Consider the following 21,889-nt stretch of genomic DNA (forward strand, 5'->3'; position numbering starts at 1 on the left):
AATTAAAATATCTAGATATTTTACAAATTATATTATATAAAAAATGGATTTTTATCACATATTGAAGGTAAAACTAAAATATAGTAAAAAAAACATGTGGTGTCATGCATTTCCACGCAATCGACCTACAAATACATAGGTTGAACTTGGTAAGAATAGTTACCACGTATGAATGCTAGGGGAGGTATAGGGCATACATTAACCGACTTAAAATTACTATAAATAAGGGGCCAAAGTGCCTCAGGTTTCACAAGTACCCAAAAGGAAACAATAGCCTCTATTGAAAACTTAGCGAGCTAACGAAGAATATAAGGTATATTTCCTACCCCTTCATCTTAAATTAATATAATGAGTAAGTATATTATCGTTATAATTACTTAACTGATATTATAATGTACGTGAATTATTATTTATGTGATAAAGTTATGTTATACTTGTATATTTTACGTAATGTGGTTTACGTGAGACATGAATGTGGTACTGTTAGTCTTAATAATTGACGTTATAATGCTCACATGATAATGTAAATGTTAAAATACCACTGCTAAGGTGTACATTTGGCCAATGTACCATCTGGGACATTATTATTGGAAGGGACCGGACCACATTATTATTTTATCCCGTGTACATGGATGTGAGCTCTGAAGTGGGCACGGCAGGGGACTCGGCAATTGGCTCCACCCCGTTATATATATATCGGAATAAAAAGAAAAAAAAAAGAAAAAGAAAAAGGAAAAAGAGTAAAAGAGAAAAAAAATGGTTATCCTGTGTACACGGAGGAGGGCATAGCCTAAGGGAGTCTCGACTCCGTAATGTGGCCCTGTTCAATAATAATGACCCGAGTTATATTAATTTGAGTTGAAGGTTATGGGAAATATACTCAACCGGTGGTTGGTTGACCCTTTATTTTATTAATCTTTTTCAGGTACAGGAAACAGGGAAGGGCATGAGTGAGGTTGACGCAAGAAAATAGAATGAGAATAATGTATCATAATAATATTATCTTATCAATAAGACTGGTTACTAGTTATTCGGTTGTACTAAAGAATAATGTAAGCCTTGTATTTCTCTATATGGGCAAATACGGCGGTAACGCTCTATAATTTCCGCTCCTATTAATAAAATATACCATTTTGTACTCCTGTTGTTACGGGGCGTTACAAAAGTGGTATCAGAGCCAGGTTAAAAAAAAATAAAAAAAAATAAAAAAAAAAATAATAAAAAAAAAAGCGGGTCAATAAAACACAAAAAAAAAAATTGGGAGAGAGATGGGTAGACGCCCTAGGATTAACGGGTAGCTTAGACGATTTTATCTTGCCAACTTATTTGTTTTCTTACGTGGATGCTTATGCTTGATCTAATTATGTGATTACTTGTGTATTGTGTTGATTTAAGATCATGGCAGCACCCTTTCCGAACCCACACGAAATTGCTATGAACCCCAATGACAGAGTGAGCGACCACATAAAACGCCTAAGAGTAGCCATGACAACCTACAACTATGCGTTTCCCCATTTTGGTCTTACTGTTCCGTTCCAAGCACAATGTCTCGTAGAGACGGTACCCAACGTTATTCCATGGACCGGAATCAAGGAAAAATATTCTGATTTAATTGTTAATGGGTTTCCAAACCATGAGAAATATCTATATATTGGAGGGAGACTGAATTGTCTATGGTATCCCACATTTGAAGACATAGCTGCAGAGTTAATTACATTAGAAAGGAACAATGTGATTTACTTATCAGATGCTGACTCCGCAAACGGTGATAATAATGAGAATGGTGATGCCGATGACGAAAGTGATGGTGAAAGTACAGTGTTAGAGTACACACCCGACTCCGGCGAGGATGACAACTGAGATGTTTGCAATGAATGCCAGGATGTAACATATGTAACATATGTAATATAAGTGTGAAAAAAAAGGGGTGTGTGAAATAAATAAGGGTAGAATAACAACTATGATAATGAACTACCCGACCATTCTCGGTATCCCACTAATATAAAGTAGGTGTGATGAAATGTATAATAAGATACTGTAGGATAGGAATGTTGTATGATAAGTTTGATATGATGCATAACTACTATGTAAGTAGTTACTTGAGCCTATGCGGAATTATGTAGAAAGTACCTAACTTTTTTTTCATTCGTACGGTAGGATGTCTAACCCCAAAAGTTCGGAGGTGAATCAACCAATAACCCAAGACCAGTCAGACACCAGAACCCTTGTCGCCATGATAGCTGAAGCTGTGAAAGGAAATAAGTCTAATGGGGAAGATGAGGGTATGAAATATTTTAGGAAAATGGCTAGCTATAACCCAAGAACTTACGACGGAAAAACTGACCCTGTGGTCTTTGAGGATTGGGTAAGGGGTATGGACAAACTTTTTGAGGCTGTAAACTGCCCTGACAAATGGAAGGTCGGATTTGCTGTTTACTACCTGGTCGGCCAAGCTGACCTTTGGTGGGAAACAGTCAAGGAAAAGAAAAATGAGGAAGGTTTTGGATGGGCCGAGTTCAAGGAACTCCTGAGGTCAAAATTTTACCCCGTGTCTCTTAGGAGACAGAAGGAAGAGGAATTTAATAGTTTAAGACAGGGGTCAATGTCTGTTATGGAATATGCAGCGAAATTCATGGAATTGTCTCGATTCGCACCGCACATGGTGGCGACTGAGGAATTGAGAATGAATCGTTTTGAAAGGGGGCTTAATTGGAGCCTTCGTGACAGGTTGTCAACCCATACCTGTTTGAACTACCAAGAGATGTATGACAAGGCTACCAATGCAGAAAGGATAATGAAGGAGCGTGAGGGTGAACAAACCAAACCAAAAAGAAAGTTTGAGGGAGGCGGTGCGTTAGGTCAAAATTATCAGAATAAGCAGCCTAATTTGGCAGGAGGAAGGTTTCCCTCAAACATGTTTCAGGGAAGAAACCAGATGCCCCGATGTGCAAAATGTGGATTAACCAATCACAACACAAACCAATGTAGGTACCCCATCCTGCGATGCTTTGAGTGTGGGAGCCCTGATCATAAAAGGGTAAACTGCCCGATAGCAAGGAGCAAGCCGCCTGGAGTGGGCACCAACACTAACAACAACAACCCCCCTAGGCTTCCCCCAGGGTCGCAAGGAAACATGGTACAAAGACAAGGCCCTGTGCCTGGTCGAGTGTACGTGATGAATGCCTAGGAGGCAGAACATTCAACTGATGTGGTCACGGGTAACATTCTATTTAACTCTACTCCTGTTAGTGTACTGTTTGATACCGGAGCAACTCACTCTTTTATATCACAATCGCTAAGTAAGAAATTGAAATTAGTATCCAGTAACCCGGATTTAGGACTCCTGATAGGATTACCCACCGGAGAAACAACCCCGTGTTCCGTTGTATACAAGGATTGTATCATAACCATAGAAGAAAACCCTTTCCTAGTTGATCTGGTCCAACTTGACCTACACGATTTTGATATCATTCTAGGGATGGATTGGCTTATAGCAAATCATGTTCTTATAGATTGTCATAAGAAAATAGTAACTATTACGAAACCAAACCGGGACAAAATAAATTTTCAGGGGTTGAAAAACAACGAAGTCAATAGGATCATATCCCTTGTTAAAACCTTAAAGTTACTACGACAGGGATGTGAAGGGTTTCTGTGTGAAGTTCACCAAATCCCAGAGTCTGAACCCCGTGTATCTAACATACCTGTTGATACGTGCATTTTATATAGTCTTTTTAGCCTATTTTATGCGCGTATTTCTATGCTTTTATCGTGGTTTTATGCTACGAAATGCCCCGAATATGCTACTTTGGGTTATTTTGTCTTATTTGCAGGAATAGACCGGAAAGTAGCGGAAATCAAGCTAATTACCGTCCGTTTTGCATGCATTTGGAGGAAGAGATGATTTGGAGCGGGAAATATTGCTGTCTTGGGATGCGTGAAGGTGTTCCGGGAGCTAAAAGGACAAGTCAAAGGCAAATTAACGAGAAATACAAGCTGCTGAAGTCAATTATCACTCAATCAAAGACATTCTTGGTCGATCGAGTGGTTTTAGGTTGTATAATAAGTCGATCGAGGGGTTAGATTACTCGATCGACCAGTTCTTTTTGTGCATTACTCGATCGAGGACACTATTAGTCGATCGAGCAGGTTTTAGAGTTAACTTCACTCGATCGAGTGATTTCTCTACTCGATCGAGTGGACTATGCCACGGGTTGGGCTTTTTAGTCTAATTTCCGTCATTAGGTTTAACCTTTACTCCTAATTTCTTATAAATAGGAGTAAGGGTTGTCTTTTGGAAGCATCTCTTCTTATCCGGAGACACTCTAATTCTCCTTTTTCTTCCCCTTGTTACGTTACACTGTTACTTTGTTCTCTTTTCCGGATCATTAATCCGGTATTAATTCTTCCTCTTATTTCTTCTCTTATTTTCTTCTTTAATTATTGTCATGTTTATTGTTATTTCTTTATCTCTCGTTTCTCCTTTTATCATGAGTAGCTAATTTCCCTTAGTATGTTAGGATTAGGGAAGCCGTGGTAGCAATGCTTTAAGCGTATTAAGCAGATTAGACTGCGATAGGAATTGTATTAGGCAATTTAATTGTTATCTGGTCGAATGTATGCATGCAGGAGACCCATAATCCTAGTTAACCCCGACCTAGATCGAAAGATTGGAAGGGAAGGCTTGCTTAGTTACAATAGGGTATTGCAGTGAGGGCGAAAGTTAAGCTGTTTACACTCTAGGGCGGTTTAAGGACCGAAAGGTGACGACCATAGCTCTTCTTATCAATAGTCTAATCGCCTTAATATTCCTGATAAAATAGATCTGATAGCTGCCACGGTGGACCGACTCTTAGCATACTTCTTTCTCTTACTGTTAATTCTTTTCCCTTGCCTTAGTTTCTAGTTTAGCTGAATCAATTCAACCCCATTAGTGACATTTAGACAGATAAATAGACAAATAGATAGTACACCGCCTCCCTGTGGAGATCGACCCTACTTACCGCTGACTTCTGTTAGTAGTACTTAGGTATTTTATTTTTGGTACGAAACGACAGTATCAAATTTTGGCGCCGTTGCCGGGGAGGCAATCTATTTATTTATTTGTTTAATTTTATCTGTTTTTAGCTTCAAGGGATTTATCCCTTGAGGCCGTTTTAATCTTTCGTTTAGTGCTGTTTTGATAGGCCTTACAGGTACTACCTAGACAGTTCTAGGTGAAAGACAGTCAAAGGGAAGGCTTGAGTACCTTTGACCCATCACCGATGTCCCATTATATGGAACAGCAGGTGATCTACTTCGGGAGATGTGGTCCTGCTGAGCACAATGCAGCTGTAGTTGTGCCGCCACATCCACCCTATCAATGGCCGCCGCAACAAGATCCTCCTGATATACAAGAAAAAGAGATTGCGGAGCTGAAATCCTTACTGCAGACACTTGCATCTCAATTGCAAGATCGTGACCGAGAGAGGCAAGATCATGATAGACGCACTTCTTCGCGACTTGGAAAGCTCGAAACTGACATTGCTCAGTTGGCAGCTGAGATACAAGAAGAAGAGGTTGCAGAACTGAGGTCTTTAATGGAGATACTTGCATCTCAAATACAGAATTATGATCGAGTGAGGCAAGAGAGTGATAGACGTGCGGATGCTCAAATCATTGAGCTGAAGTCTAAAATTGCTCAGTTAGCGGCTGAGATGGAAGAAGAAGAGGTATACCTTGCTGAGAGTGGTTTCTCCCTTGAGAAAACCGTGTTACCCAATGCGGAGCATGACCTCTATGACTCGGATGACGAGTTTCTATCATATTTCACTGCCCCACACGAGGATTTCAGCGCTGTACAGGAGGAATCACTCGATCGAGTGACAATTACTAGTCGATCGAGTGATTTTCCAGGAGAAACAGCTCGATCGAGTGAAATTGCTGCTCGATCGAGTGGAATTCAGGAGGAAGTTGGTCGATCGAGTGATTATTCTGCTCGATCGACTGAGTTGGCCATTGGGAGCTTTGGTTCGTCATTCTGGTTTGATTTGGATGACGAGTCTGACGATGATGAAGGTTACGGTGAACCTCCCCTATTCACAGCCGAGTCGGATACACTTGAAGCTGCGATCTACGGGATGGATTCCACTGAGGAGGTTGATGAAGAAGCGGTGAGTCGAATTTGCTCCTAGCACGAGATGAGGTATTACATTCCTTTGTCGGTGATTCCTTCGTTGAGAGCAACCAACTTTGAGGTAGTAAACGGTAATTTTATTATTGTTTGTATATTACCCTCTCGATTCATGCATGTCCTTTTAATGCTTTACCCCCTCCCATGTGGACATATAATTTAACTGATTTTCACCGTACATGTCGTCTCAAAATCGCTAATTTGAATTCAAACCATAATGAATTGACGATTGCTCCCGCGCTCCTTTATTTTGTGGATAAATTTAGGAGCGCCCATAGGAAATTTGTTCGGCTTAAAAAGTTAAACACTTTTATTTCCTATTTTGTTATTCCACTCTGGTGCTACTTACTGTTTTGTGTAGCACATGCGCAGCTATTTGACAGGTTGCTGCGCGCTTTGAGCTGTTTTGATCGTGATTAATTAGAAGGCTCAAAGAAAAGAAGGTCGTAGGGACTGATTGAAGTTAGCGCTACCAGGAGGCAACCAGGAGATTTTATTTTGTTCTTTATTTTATTTCAGTTGTAATAAATGGTTTTATACCATAGACTTTATCAGTTTGCTTGTCTAGTTAGTTTACGGGCTGTTTTTCATTATGTTTTTTGCGGTACACGTTGAGATCCACTCGATCGAGTAGTTTCTCTACTCGATCGAGTACCTTTTGATGAATCCATCGATCGAGTGAAGATGTTACTCGATCGACCCCTCTGAATCGAAACTACTTGATCGACTGGTGCACCATTCGATCGAGCAGTTCTTGGATGCCCACTCACTCGATCGACCACTGTTGGACGGATATCGAGTGATATTGACTTGGATTAGCTTCCTGAGACGGTTTCCGGGCCTTAGCAACCTCCCATTTCATGGTCGGTTTGGGGAGGTCCCCTTATTTCGCGCAATCTTGTGAGTTTTTTCCGCTTTTACTCTTTTCCTCCTTCAGTTTGCATTTCCTTTCCATGTTTTGGTACAATGGGGGCATTGTACGGTTTGGTTTGGGGAGGTTATGCATCCATATCTGTGTCTGCATATTGTTTTTAATGCATTTATGTTATCACGTTTTATTTATGTTTGCATTGTTGTTTATTTTTGTTTAAATGCATAAAATTCTCATAAAAATCAAAAAAATTGTTAAAAATTCAAAAAATTTCACGTTTAATTTAGCATATAGGTTGAGTCGGAACGGTAGATATCAATGATGATATTGCACTGCAACTGTCTTTTTGCTTAAGCCTTGCATTGAACTGTTATCTTTTAGCTTTGTCTTTTGCATAATCTACGAGTTAATGTTTAAATTTAGCTGAACGAATAGACTTGACCTGAAATTTTGGCAACCTACTTATAATTTCTAAGATTTAGAGCCTTATAAACTGGTGTCATTTATGACCGGTTCATGTAGGAATTGAGAGTAGTACTCCTTGCATAGCATGTTCATTATTTTTGCACGTATATGAAATTCAATTGCTTTTGCCGTCATACATTCGGGTTAGTGGTTGGTGTCACATGCAGGGAGGTGCTTACAAATTCCCTTTCTTTCATTTTTACCCATTTAACTCCACATTAGCCAAATTTGCCAGTTGACCTTTAGCTACATCCAAATTTAGCCTGCCTTGTCAAGCTAGTTTAGATTGTTGTTTTGCGGTATATATTTCATTGTATCAAATATTGGCGCGTATTCTATTGAATTGGAGTTGGTAATCTATGAAGGAGAGGAGGATGATGAAAAGAAAAAAACGTGATGAAAAAAAAAAGAAAAAAAGAGAATTCGAAAAATAAAAAGAGAAACCGAAGAAATGAAAAAAATAGAAAAAGAAAAAAAAAGGGGAAAGATGTTTGATTATGAGACGGTTTCTGCTCCTATGTTCTATTTTATATCATTTGAGGAGTGAGTTCAGTTTGGTTTGGTGAGTTTTATGCCAAATGAAGGGCATGTGCTTAATTCATAATTGAGTTGGAATCGGATGTTGATATATGGTTCTGTTTAGGTACTAGCTTGGCCGCCTATACCTCCACATTCCCATAACATGTTTTGCCTTTTCTTACCCATTGCCTCACTTTACCATATTTTTGTAAGCCCTCAGCTGTGACAGGACCTTGTTTGGTTGGAATGTGTGTACGGTAGTTAGAATTGTCTATCATATTAGCTGCATGCATGTTTATGTGGGTCGTAGTTTAGGTGAGCGACTATCTTTCTTTCTCTCTTATACACATATATGTTCGCCCTTTGCTTCATGAGAGAAAGAGTGACCCGTGAGAGTCCACTATTAAAGGTCTTGCAAGGTCGACGGTTCAGCTTTATTTATAAACATCTTACAACTCGTTTGCATTTGACTGTCTTGCTATAAGTGTTTAGTTTGCTTGCATTAAATTGGCTTAAGTGGGCATTTGTAGCTAGCTCTGAGTTATTTTTTCCGTTCCATTAGTGTATAGTTTTGAGTTTACTCGGGGACGAGTAAAGGTTTGGTTTGGGGAGATTTGATACGTGCATTTTATATAGTCTTTTTAGCCTATTTTATGCGCGTATTTCTATGCTTTTATCGTGGTTTTATGCTACGAAATGCCCCGAATATGCTACTTTGGGTTATTTTGTCTTATTTGCAGGAATAGACCGGAAAGTAGCGGAAATCAAGCTAATTACCGTCCGTTTTGCATGCATTTGGAGGAAGAGATGATTTGGAGCGGGAAATATTGCTGTCTTGGGATGCGTGAAGGTGTTCCGGGAGCTAAAAGGACAAGTCAAAGGCAAATTAACGAGAAATACAAGCTGCTGAAGTCAATTATCACTCGATCAAAGACATTCTTGGTCGATCGAGTGGTTTTAGGTTGTATAATAAGTCGATCGAGGGGTTAGATTACTCGATCGACCAGTTCTTTTTGTGCATTACTCGATCGAGGACACTATTAGTCGATCGAGCAGGTTTTAGAGTTAACTTCACTCGATCGAGTGATTTCTCTACTCGATCGAGTGGACTATGCCACGGGTTGGGCTTTTTAGTCTAATTTCCGTCATTAGGTTTAACCTTTACTCCTAATTTCTTATAAATAGGAGTAAGGGTTGTCTTTTGGAAGCATCTCTTCTTATCCGGAGACACTCTAATTCTCCTTTTTCTTCCCCTTGTTACGTTACACTGTTACTTTGTTCTCTTTTCCGGATCATTAATCCGGTATTAATTCTTCCTCTTATTTCTTCTCTTATTTTCTTCTTTAATTATTGTCATGTTTATTGTTATTTCTTTATCTCTCGTTTCTCCTTTTATCATGAGTAGCTAATTTCCCTTAGTATGTTAGGATTAGGGAAGCCGTGGTAGCAATGCTTTAACTGTATTAAACAGATTAGACCTGCGATAGGAATTGTATTAGGCAATTTAATTGTTATCTGGTCGAATGTATGCATGCAGGAGACCCATAATCCTAGTTAACCCCGACCTAGATCGAAAGATTGGAAGGGAAGGCTTGCTTAGTTACAATAGGGTATTGCAGTGAGGGCGAAAGTTAAGCTGTTTACACTCTAGGGCGGTTTAAGGACCGAAAGGTGACGACCATAGCTCTTCTTATCAATAGTCTAATCGCCTTAATATTCCTGATAAAATAGATCTGATAGCTGCCACGGTGGACCGACTCTTAGCATACTTCTTTCTCTTACTGTTAATTCTTTTCCCTTGCCTTAGTTTCTAGTTTAGCTGAATCAATTCAACCCCATTAGTGACATTTAGACAGATAAATAGACAAATAGATAGTACACCGCCTCCCTGTGGAGATCGACCCTACTTACCGCTGACTTCTGTTAGTAGTACTTAGGTATTTTATTTTTGGTACGAAACGACAGTATCACCTGTAGTTAGAGAGGTTGCAGACGTATTCCCAGAAGAAATATCAGGGATGCCCCCACATCGTGAGGTGGATTTTACCATTGAGTTAGTACCCGGTGTAGGACCTATCTCTAAGGCACCTTATAGGATGGCTCCTGCGGAGATGAAGGAACTCAAAGATCAACTTGATGAACTATTAGAGAAAGGGTACATTAGGCCAAGTTCCTCACCATGGGGTGCACCCGTACTCTTTGTGAAAAAGAAGGATGGAAGATTGAGATTGTGCATAGATTATCGTGAACTTAATAAAGTAACCATTAAAAATAAGTATCCTTTACCCCGGATAGATGACTTATTTGACCAATTGCAAGGCTCGACAGTATTCTCCAAAATTGACCTGCGATCAGGATACCACCAATTGAGGATAAAACCCGAAGATATTCCAAAAATAGCCTTTAGGACTCGATATGGGCATTATGAGTTTGTAGTTATGCCTTTTGGTCTTACCAATGCCCCCGCGGTCTTCATGGATCTCATGAATAGAGTCTTCAGGCCATACTTGGACAAATTTGTGGTTGTTTTCATTGATGACATCCTCGTCTATTCCAAAACCAAAGAGGAGCATGGTAAACACCTGAGAATAGTCTTGGAGACGTTGCGGGAGAATAAGCTATATGCTAAGCTGAAGAAATGCGAGTTTTGGTTAGACAAGGTTGTTTTCTTAGGGCACGTTATCTCAGAGAAGGGTGTGCAAGTGGATCCCCAAAAGGTTGAGGCAATTATAAACTAGCCTAAACCCAAAAACGTTACAGAAGTACGTAGCTTCTTGGGATTGGCAGGGTATTATCGCCGCTTTGTGGAGGATTTTTCAAAGATCGCCCAACCACTCACAAACCTTATAAAGAAGAGTACCAAGTTTGAATGGAGTGAGAAATGCGAAAAAGCATTTAGTGAACTTAAGAAACGACTTACCTCGGCACCTGTTCTTACCCTTCCAAATGGCACGGACGGGTTTGAAATTTTCAGCGATGCTTCAAAACAGGGATTGGGTTGTGTTTTAATGCAAAATGGGAAAGTGATTGCCTATGCATCAAGACAACTAAAACCTTACGAGCAAAATTACCCAACCCATGATTTGGAGTTAGCTGCTGTGGTCTTTGCCCTAAAAATTTGGACACACTATCTTTATGGAGTTTCTTGTCGTATCTAGACAGACCACAAGAGTTTGAAATACCTCTTCACCCAAAAGGAGCTTAACATGAGGCAACGCAGGTGGCTTGAGTTTCTCAAGGATTATGAAATAGACATCCAATACCACCCAGGTAAAGCAAACGTGGTTGCGGATGCACTTAGCCGTAAATGACTTACTGTTAACTCGCCTATGGGTGATCAAATCAGCATCCAAGAAGGCAATAAAAATCTGTGTACCGACATGGATGACGGGGTTTGTGTCGGGCAACTAAGAGCCTTAGAGGTGAGACCAAACTTAACGGAGGAAATAAAAGAGACCCAAAAGATGGACCCCCAATTAGAAAAGATTCGGAGGAACGTAGAGATAGGGAAATCCCCTGGGTTCATCATCCAAAATGACGGGTCACTTTGGTTTCAAGATCGGTTGTGTGTACCTAATAATGAAACCCTTAAGAAAAAAATTTTAGAGGAAGCTCACAACACGCGATATTCGATTCATCCAGGGGGGAACAAAATGTACAAGGACCTCTGCAAAATGTTTTGGTGGAATAATATGAAACAGGAGGTTGCCGAATTTGTCGCAAAATGTCTAACCTGTCAACAAGTAAAAATCGAACATCAAAGGCCAGGAGGACTTTTGCAGCCTTTAGATGTTCCCACCTGGAAATGGGAGTCAATAGCAATGGATTTTGTGACAGGACTACCTCCGACAGCCCAGGGAATGAATGAGATATGGGTAATTGTGGACCGATTAACCAAGAGCGCACACTTTTTAGCAACAAAAACAACATGGAACTCAGAAAAATTGGCAAAGAAATACATAAAGGAAATTGTTAGATTACACGGAGTTCCCAAAACCATTGTGTCGGATCGTGACACAAACTTTTTAGCAAAATTTTGGAAAAGCTTTCAAAATGCCCTAGGAACTCATTTGAACTTTAGCACGGCTTTCCATCCACAGACCGATGGACAGACATAGAGAACAATTCAAACCCTAGAGGATTTGTTGAGGGCATGTGTCCTAGAATTTCAGGGGTCTTGGGAACAACATTTGCCCTTGATAGAGTTCTCGTATAATAACAGTTACCATGCTAGCATTGGAATGGCTCCTTTTGAGGCCTTGTATGGGAGAAAATGTAGATCTCCAATATGTTGGAGCGATATTGATGAGTCAAGGATCATTGGACCAGATCTGATTCAAGAGACCACAGATAAGATAAAATTCATACAAGGGAAAATGAGAACTGCTCAGAGTCGTCAAAAGAGTTATGCTGACCCTAAGAGACGACAAGTGGAATTCAAAGTGGGAGATTCGGTTTTCCTCAAGGTATCACCTACAAAGGGGGTTATTAGATTCGGGAAACAGAGAAAATTGAGTCCAAGATATATAGGACCATTTGAGATAGTGGAGCGAGTTGGAGATGTTTCCTATAGATTATCCCTTCCGATAGAACTTTCTAGAATCCATGACGTTTTTCATGTGTCACTCCTAAGAAAGTATATCCCCGACCCGAGTCACGTCATTAACTTACCTCCAGTGCGAGTTAGGGATGACTTAACCTACGAGGAGAAACCGATCAAAATTTTAGATCACAAGGAAAAGGCTCTTCGAAACAAAGTTATTCCACTAGTAAAGGTTTTGTGGTCACATCATGATGACACAGAAGCAACTTGGGAAACGGAACAAGAAATGCGAATCCGATACCCTTATTTGTTCCAATAAGGTAATGATCCAAGTTTCGAGAACGAAACTTATTTTAAGAGGGGTAGAATGTGATACCCCAAATAAAATTATCTTATTTGAGAAAAATAGTGATTCGAAAAGGGAAAGAATTTTTAACTAGTAAAGTCGAAAAAGGTACACAAATGAAATGAATCCGTCCTAGAAGGAGATTTTGACCCAATAAAATTCGGAAGACGTAGTAACCTAGTATAGGTAAGACCCTAGAATAAGAATAAAATAGTTCGATTAGAATCCGACTCAATAATAACTTCACCCGTAAAATTTTTACTAGACCAATCTCAAAGAAAATAACCCGTAAGTTAAAATATCTAGATATTTTACAAATTATATTATATAAAAAATGGATTTTTATCACATGTTGAAGGTAAAACTAAAATATAGTAAAAAAAACATGTGGTGTCATGCATTTCCACGCAATCGACCTACAAATACATAGGTTGAACTTGGTAAGAATAGTTACCACGTATGAATGCTAGGGGAGGTATAGGGCATACATTAACCGACTTAAAATTACTATAAATAAGGGGCCAAAGTGCCTCAGGTTTCACAAGTACCCAAAAGGAAACAATAGCCTCTATTGAAAACTTAGCGAGCTAACGAAGAATATAAGGTATATTTCCTACCCCTTCGTCTTAAGTTAATATAATGAGTAAGTATATTATCGTTATAATTACTTAACTGATATTATAATGTACGTGAATTATTATTTATGTGATAAAGTTATGTTATACTTGTATATTTTACGTAATGTGGTTTACGTGAGATATGAATGTGGTACTGTTTGTCTTAATAATTGACGTTATAATGCTCACATGATAATGTAAATGTTAAAATACCACTGCTAAGGTGTACATTTGGCCAATGTACCATCTGGGACATTATTATTGGAAGGGACCGGACCACATTATTATTTTATCCCGTGTACATGGATGTGAGCTCTGAAGTGGGCTCGGCAGGGGGCTCGGCAATTGGCTCCGCCCCGTTATATATATATCCGGATAAAAAGAAAAAAAAAGAAAAAGAAAAAGAAAAAAGAGTAAAAGAGAAAAAAATGGTTATCCTGTGTACACGGAGGAGGGCATAGCCTAAGGGAGTGTCGACTCCGTAATGTGGCCCTGTTCAATAATAATGACTCGAGTTATATTAATTTGAGTTGAAGGTTATGGGAAATATACTCAACCGGTGGTTGGTTGACCCTTTATTTTATTAATCTTTTTCAGGTACAGGAAACAGGGAAGGGCATGAGTGAGGTTGACGCAAGAAAATAGAATGAGAATAATGTATCATAATAATATTATCTTATCAATAAGACTGGTTACTAGTTATTCGGTTGTACTAAAGAATAATGTAAGCCTTGTATATCTCTGTATGGGGAAATACGGCGGTAACGCTCTGTAATTTCCGCTGCTAATAATAAAATATACCATTTTGTACTCCTGTTGTTACGGGGCGTTACAGATTAAATAGTTAATCCACCGAGTTATATTGATAAGGGATGAATCGGCCCTACCGTGCCCAAGTTAATATGAATTTGGATCTTGGAATCATTTATCATAGTTGGGTAGAGGTCACTATGTAAATGCTTTACTTGTTAAATTATTTACAAGTATTTTTATAACGACAAATGTTTTTGTTTTCCACTATTCCGTTCTCATATTGTTCTATTTCTTTACCACAATTCATATACGATATCATTTCGATTTTTATTCAAATCTCTATTAAAACATCGTAACTAAAGACAAAATTTGAATTTTTCTTCTAAAAACCTCGTATTATCCAATGTAAGGATATCTTGTGAAGAGTATAGATAAAAGTTATTCGTGATTAAAAGGGTTTTTGATTCTTAACTAACATATCTACTTATAATGAATTGTTTCTCATATGCTTAATTGAGTTAAGTACTTTGAAACGTTACATCTTTTTGGTAACTAGATTTGTTTGAAATCAAAATTGACCAAAATACCGCAACCACTTCAATGAAATTTTTAAGACTAAAACAAATTAATTAAAGAGTAGTCTTCATAAAATTCAATTTTGCTTCTCTAAGCAAAGACTCATTGAAATGAGTGGGAGCATTCTCTTAAACAGTTAAGAAAAGGACAAAGTTCAAAGAAGTAAAATTAGAATGGAATTGATACAAGGTAATGTTAAAAGTGAAGTTATTGAGAATAACGATACTAAACCTATCAATCCCGACCGATAAAGTTTCCATTGTCTTAATTGTTGGACGCTAGAAAGAAAACTACCCCAAATTATTGAAGAATCAACAAGTTAGTTGTGGGACATCTAATGGGACCTTCTTCTTTAAATGTTTATTTGATTAACATAAATTTTGCTAGTACTACTTCGTCAATATTAGAAACCAGTGGAGGTTTTCATCATTGTATTCGATACATAAGATGATTATAATATGACGTCTAGCATCAAATAATGTCGAGAGATAAAGTCATTGTGTACTCAATCTAGTTTAGGGTTTATAGTTGTACTTAATTATGACTATTAAGTGCATAAACTCTAAATAAGAATATAAACTTGTTAAGATACAAAAGAGGTTTCACTTTTGTGACCCTATACACCATGATTTGATTTATGGCTAGCCCATTATCAAAGTGATTATATTCTAAACCAAACTAGAATGATATATCATGAAGATGATGCAAGACTCAAATTGGTAACCCAAGATTAAACCTTAGATTCTGGAATGATGAAAGCAAAGAGTAATCGAGTACTCTTGAAACCATTTAATCTTATGGTATATGCGTATCTTGTATTCAAAGCAAGATGTCTCGTGCCTTTTGGTTGAAAAGGAGATCGAGGTTGTAAATCATTGATCCAAAATAGGTTGACCATTTTCTTTTACCAACGATTTAAGTTGACGCTAATGTGTTCACTTAATAAGGTAAATAGAGAAATCTTTGAAGAAGTTCAAAGAGTTCAAGGATTCACGATTTAGTCGTGATGGGATTATCAAAGTAAAGACTTTGATATAAGCCTAATGAAATGTGATATAGTACCACAAGTTAATCACTCTCAACACACATCATAGGATAATGTGTGGTTAGATAAGGAATCAAACGCTATTCGATATGGTTTGGACTTCAATCAAGTTACTTTGAATTACTTGATCCTTTTGGGGATTTTATCATTTTGTCTAAATTAATTTTCCACTTAATCTAAAACGTATCATATGAGATATGAAATGGTAGGGTACCATGTTTGTAAGTTTTCAAAAGAAACAAATGCTCATTTTTCCTTACTATAATCACGAGTACAACGGGATTGTGGCTCGTGAAGCTGTCTTTCTAAAAATACAAGTTTATTTCTACAAGACAGAGTGGGAGAAATATTCAAGAGCCACAAATTGTATTGTGCCAAAGAATGTTATGTCGCAAGAAACTGGTCTTTCTTGGCTACATGAGACGTTTTGTGTAAAACGTTGTTTCTTCAAAACCTAGGAGGTTAAAGTCATCACTTGTTGAAGATGATGAATTAGTGTTACTTTTAGAAAGTAAATAGATTGTAACTTACAAAGAAATCGTTTGATTCAAGTTGATTATTTCTAGAAAGTAATGGACATATGACTCACATGAGAATGTTTAAGTCACAACTCAATACAAGGCTTAGAGCCATGAAAATCCGAAATAAAAGGCTTGATTAGTGTCAAAGGGTTTTTGCACTAATAAAGAGAGATTTCAAAGCTTGATTGGTTGCAAAGGGTTTTGCACTAGTTGAAATGCTTTGCACTAGTTGAAATGCTTAAGTCTATTTGGATCTTCATAAGGATTGTGTTTCATTATGATGATATACATATAGCGAGTGAATCTAAAACCCACTACTTAAATTAGAAGGAATGTATTCAATACATGTCTTGAGTTTTGTAGATTCTTGCCATCCTAAGATAATGAGAAACTTAAGAGAGGGTCTTAAGTAGGACATCAATGAGTTGGAATCAATATTTTGATCATGTGATGAAACTTTTCTCAATAAATTGAGAAGTTATGTTTATACATGAAGATTAGTGGGAGTTACGGAAATTTTAATTAATCTAATATATGGATGACATACTGATCATTGGGAATGATTTAAGACTTTTGGAGTATTATAATACATCATAATATCTGGATTTATGGAGATAAATCCACATGATATTAGCGTCAAATTAGAAGTCTTATGTTGATAAGATTCAAGACTAGTTCAATCAAGTTGAACACATTTGATTGATTCCATTTGCTTCCGCTGCCGAATCAATTAAATAGGAAATGATGTATAACACTTCATATACTTTGAGTATGATGAATTGTTTCAAATTGAATTTAAGTAATAGTTACCAAGTAAGCCATGAAGATTACCCTTAAGTGCTTGCAGAAGCATTAAGGATGTAAAGCAAAGTATTTTGATGCAATTTTGTGTAAGGGTGTTACACAAATGACAATTGACAATTGAGATTGCACATGGTTTCCGACAAAACCATAATCAAAACACATTAGGATGGTTAAGATACCATTGTGGCTATGTTATTTAAGAAATAGATTGTCTAGAATCGTTCTAGGCAATAAAGAACAATGAGAAATATTTACAACGGAAATTGAGTACACTTGCAATAATGGGATGTGCAAGAAGGATGAGTTCCCCACACTGTGAAAACAGTGGGAGCTATTCTAAGGCTAGAGGGCATATGTCTTGATTGGATCTCGACACGTACTCAAAAAGTTTTGTAATGCAAATGTATACATTACAAAGGAAAACGAGTATGTAGTAAGGTTGAGTAAGGTACAAGAAGTTGATAAAACCTACTAACCAAAGCCTTCTCATAGGCTTAACATGATGAGTCATGTCATTTCAATTGAATTGAGATGAACAACTACATACAAGATCTAAATTGGATATGAAGTAGTAATCAAGTATTGACTACTCATATGATAATCACATTTGTCGTTCGAGTTTTTAAAATCTGAAAACTCCTTTTATACTTTGTTACATCTAAACGGGCTGTAGAGACAATATTGAACCCCGTTAAAGTGAACCCGGATTAACATGGTATTCGCCCATAGTCACTTTTATGAGGTGACGTCTCGAAGTGACTAGAGTGTGATGCGATTGATGGCAAGTTCAAATGCCAGAGAGTCATATGAGATGACTAGTCGATGACATAGGCAGACTGTTAGGAACACCTTGTCGGGCCTTATGACCGCTTATAGAGTTCTGGCAAATTTATATAGCCTGGTCGTGGCGAGAGCTACTATAGTATTCTAATGAGTCGATTCTTTTGACTAAAGACTGTTCGCCTAAGATGTCACAGTTTCAGATTAACTTTGATTTGTGTTACTACGACCTTCGTAAATGGGGTCAAATGGGCATATTTTGGGTTATGATGGATGTGGCTAGTCGAAGGGAATGAGTGCAATAGGAATTGTCCACCCCTTGTCAGGGTTATAACAATATCTCAGGGCCACTTGAGGAGTAATGAACTGGAAATGCGTGGCCACGCTCAGAAGGTATCTATGGTAGATAATTCCGGTCAATCAGTTATTCTCCAGATCGAGGAAACCACTGTCGATGTGATCACTTGCAAGTACGACCTGAAAGACACCTTGCATTGAGTGGGAGATAGTAATAGGACAAGAGAATTGGTGATGCACACTTGTCGAGCACAAGTGGGAGATTGTTGGAATATGTGTCCTCCGACAATAATGCGATCACAACTGTCGATCATGATGATCACATGTTTAAGTCTCATTTTAAGAATACATTATGTAATATCTTACTGTCAACTGGTCCACACATATCGGTAATGATTGGCTAACTAGAGTTTGACATTACTGTCGTGCGACGGTGGTGATCAGTTGATCCCCTTAGGTCATACCTAAAGGGTAACACTCTTAATTGAATGTTTAATTGATCGTATGACGATACAAGTTAATTAAATTACTTAAAATTGACGGACGATTTTGGAAGTAATATTTACGTGTCTCATTGTAATTTGATTAAATAAGATACGGTCTAAGTTATCGAATTGTTTTATTACTTAGATGAAATTATTGTTTACGGAAACAATTGAAACGGAATGAATAATTTATTATAAATACAAGATGTTGTGATTTATAAATTGGTAAACCATTTTTGGTACAAGTAATTGTGAATTACTATGTTAATTTTTATAAGTGACATATTTTATCAATATGTTGATTTTTAATGGTTAAAAATACATTTTATAAATAAGATGTCATGAAATGTGTCACATGTGACATATTGACAAAATCACAAATAAAATGGACTCATCCATTTTATGTATGTGTATCGAAATGGAGGGAGTATTTCGGATAAAATTGTGTTGATTATTTATAAGTGGAAAACATAATGATAATACCTACATATAGCCTTGCATACATAGCTTTCTCTTGGGATGAAAAGGTGAGCATGTATTGGGTTATCTCCTCTCCCCATTTTCAGTTTTCCCATAAGAAAAGAGCAAAATATTTTTGCTTATTTTTCACTCAAACACTACATGCAAAAGCTAGTGTGTATTATTCATTTTAATATCATCTAAAATATATAGTTTTAGAGAGATAAATTACTCTATCTTCTCCCTTCTCTTAACCGAAAATAAGAGACAAAATTCCATATTTTGGGTCAATTTTATTTAGATTAATATTGTTCTAGTATTGATAATATTAATCTTTTAAGGGGTTACTTTGGGTATAATTCCTTGGGAGAGATTCTACTCTTGAATCTTTATTCATCTATTTTAGGAGAGCTCAAGAACAAGTGAGTAGGAGAACTCATTTGTGCCCAATAATTCGAAATTATCATTTATGGGTTGATGATTTCTTCTCTTTTTAATTTAAGTTTTCATGCATAAGATTTGTAATTTATTTTATGACTAAATAAATTTGAACATATATGAATATGTTGAGTATTATGAGATATAGATTTCTAACACCTAGGTGTTCACTTTGCTTAACAAGTTATCTACCAAGAATGCCATACGAAATGTACCGCTCACATAATAAAATATCAAGGAAATACAAGATTAATTGAGGAAAACCAACTACGAAGAGTGCTACAAGAATGTTCCAGAACTAATGTCTTCACTCAAAAAGAGGAAACTTCACCTCAACTTCATCCTCAGAATTCTAATAAAAGTGTTGGAATTATTAATCTCATTAATTTACATATTCATATATGTGACAAATTATTTAGTCATAAAATAATTACAAATGTTATGCATGCAAACATAAATAGATGTAAAGAAGAAATCATCAATCCTTACTATGATAGTTTCGGATTTTGGGCACAAGTGAGTTCTCCTACTCACTTGTTCTTGAGCTTCCTAATATTGGATGAACAAGGATTCAAGCTTAGAATCCCTCCCAAAGACTTATACCCAAGATGACCTCTTAATAGACTAATATTATTAGTACTAGAACGATATTAATCTTACTAAAATTGACCCAAAATATTTGTTTGTTCTCTTGTTTATTCGGCCAAGAGAAGGGAAAAATTTTGGAGATTTTTTTTCTCTAATATTTCATAAGATGTAGAGAGAATTAGTGATAATTTCTCACACTAGAAATTATCATATGAAGTAGTGAATGATGGAGAATCTCTTTTGAAAAACCGGTGGGGAGGAGGTGTGGTGAGCCAATGCATGGTGCACATTTTCTTCCCAAGAAAAGTAGGCTTGCATGGCTACAATTAGGTAGCTAATTGTTTTGTTCTCCACTTAAAATAATTAACATAATTTTAAACCCAATTCTCCCTTCATATTTTTCGGCACTTATAAAATGGGAGGTCCATTTTATATTTGTCATTTGTCAATAGTCACATGTTACAAGTCATGTGTAATTGTAATGTATTTTTATCATATTAAAAATCAACGCATTAATAAAATACGTCATATACAAAATCGACTTAGTAATTCATAATTACTTGTACCAAAATGGCTTATCAATTATAAATCACAACGTCTTGTATTTATAATAAATTATTCATTCAGTTTCAATTGTTTCGTAAACAATAATTTTATCTAAGTAATAAAACAATTTGATTACTTAGACCGTATCTTATTTAATCGAATTACAATAAGACATGTCAATTATACTCACAAAATCGTCCGTCAATTTTAAGCAATTTAATTAACCCGTATCGACATAGGATTAATTAAATAATCAATTAAGAGTGTCACCCTTTAGGTATGACCTAAGGGGATCAACTGATCACCACCGTCGCACGACAGTAATGTCAAACTCTAGTCAGCCAATCATTACCAATATGTGTGGACCAGTTGACAGTAAAAAATATTACTTCCCACGTGTATTCTTAAAATGAGATTTAAACATGTGATCATCATGATCGACATTTGTGATCGCATTATTGTCGGAGGACACATATTCCAACAATCTCCCACTTGTCTTCGACAAGTGTGCGTCACCAATTCTCTTGTCCTATTACTATCTCCTCGATCTGGAGAATAACTGATTGACCGGAATTATCTGCCATAGATGCCTTCCGAGCGTGGCCACGCATTTCCTGTTCATTACTCCTTGAGTGGCCTTGAGATATTGTTATAACCCTGACAAGGGGTGGACAATTCCTATCGCACTTATTCCCTTCAACTAGCCACAGCCATCATAACCCAAAATATGCCCATTTGACCCCATTTACGAAGGTCGTAGTAACATAAATCAAAGTTAATCTGAAACTGTGCCACCTTAGGCGAACAATCTTTAGTCAAAAGAATCGACTCATTAGAATACTATAGTAGCTCTCGCCACGACCAGGCTATATAAATTTGCCAGAACTCTATAAGCGGTCATAAGGCCTGACAAAGTGTTCCTAACAGTCTGCCTATGTGATCGACTAGTCATCTCACATGACTCCATGGCACTTGAACTTGCTATCAATCGCATCACACTCTAGTCACTTCGAGACGTCACCTCATACAAGTGACTATGAGCGAATACTATGTTAATCCGTGTT

The 21,889-nt window shown here is 37.2% G+C and overlaps 1 protein-coding gene across 1 annotated transcript; it reads left to right on the top strand.

Moving 5' to 3' along the window:
* Positions 1-2,158: 2,158 nt before the first annotated feature.
* On the top strand, positions 2,159-3,187 carry LOC141601118 (uncharacterized). The gene has a single exon (XM_074421386.1). It carries the CDS (start codon positions 2,159-2,161, stop codon positions 3,185-3,187), a length of 1,029 nt encoding a protein of 342 aa, XP_074277487.1.
* Positions 3,188-21,889: the final 18,702 nt, after the last annotated feature.

The sequence above is a fragment of the Silene latifolia genome, chromosome 9 (assembly GCF_048544455.1).
Source record: "Silene latifolia isolate original U9 population chromosome 9, ASM4854445v1, whole genome shotgun sequence".
In the NCBI taxonomy this organism is placed as follows: domain Eukaryota; kingdom Viridiplantae; phylum Streptophyta; class Magnoliopsida; order Caryophyllales; family Caryophyllaceae; genus Silene; species Silene latifolia.

Bases quoted from the DNA above. Each gene is read 5' to 3' on its own strand.
- LOC141601118 (XM_074421386.1), top strand. From the start codon at position 2,159: ATGTCTAACCCCAAAAGTTCGGAGGTGAATCAACCAATAACCCAAGAC.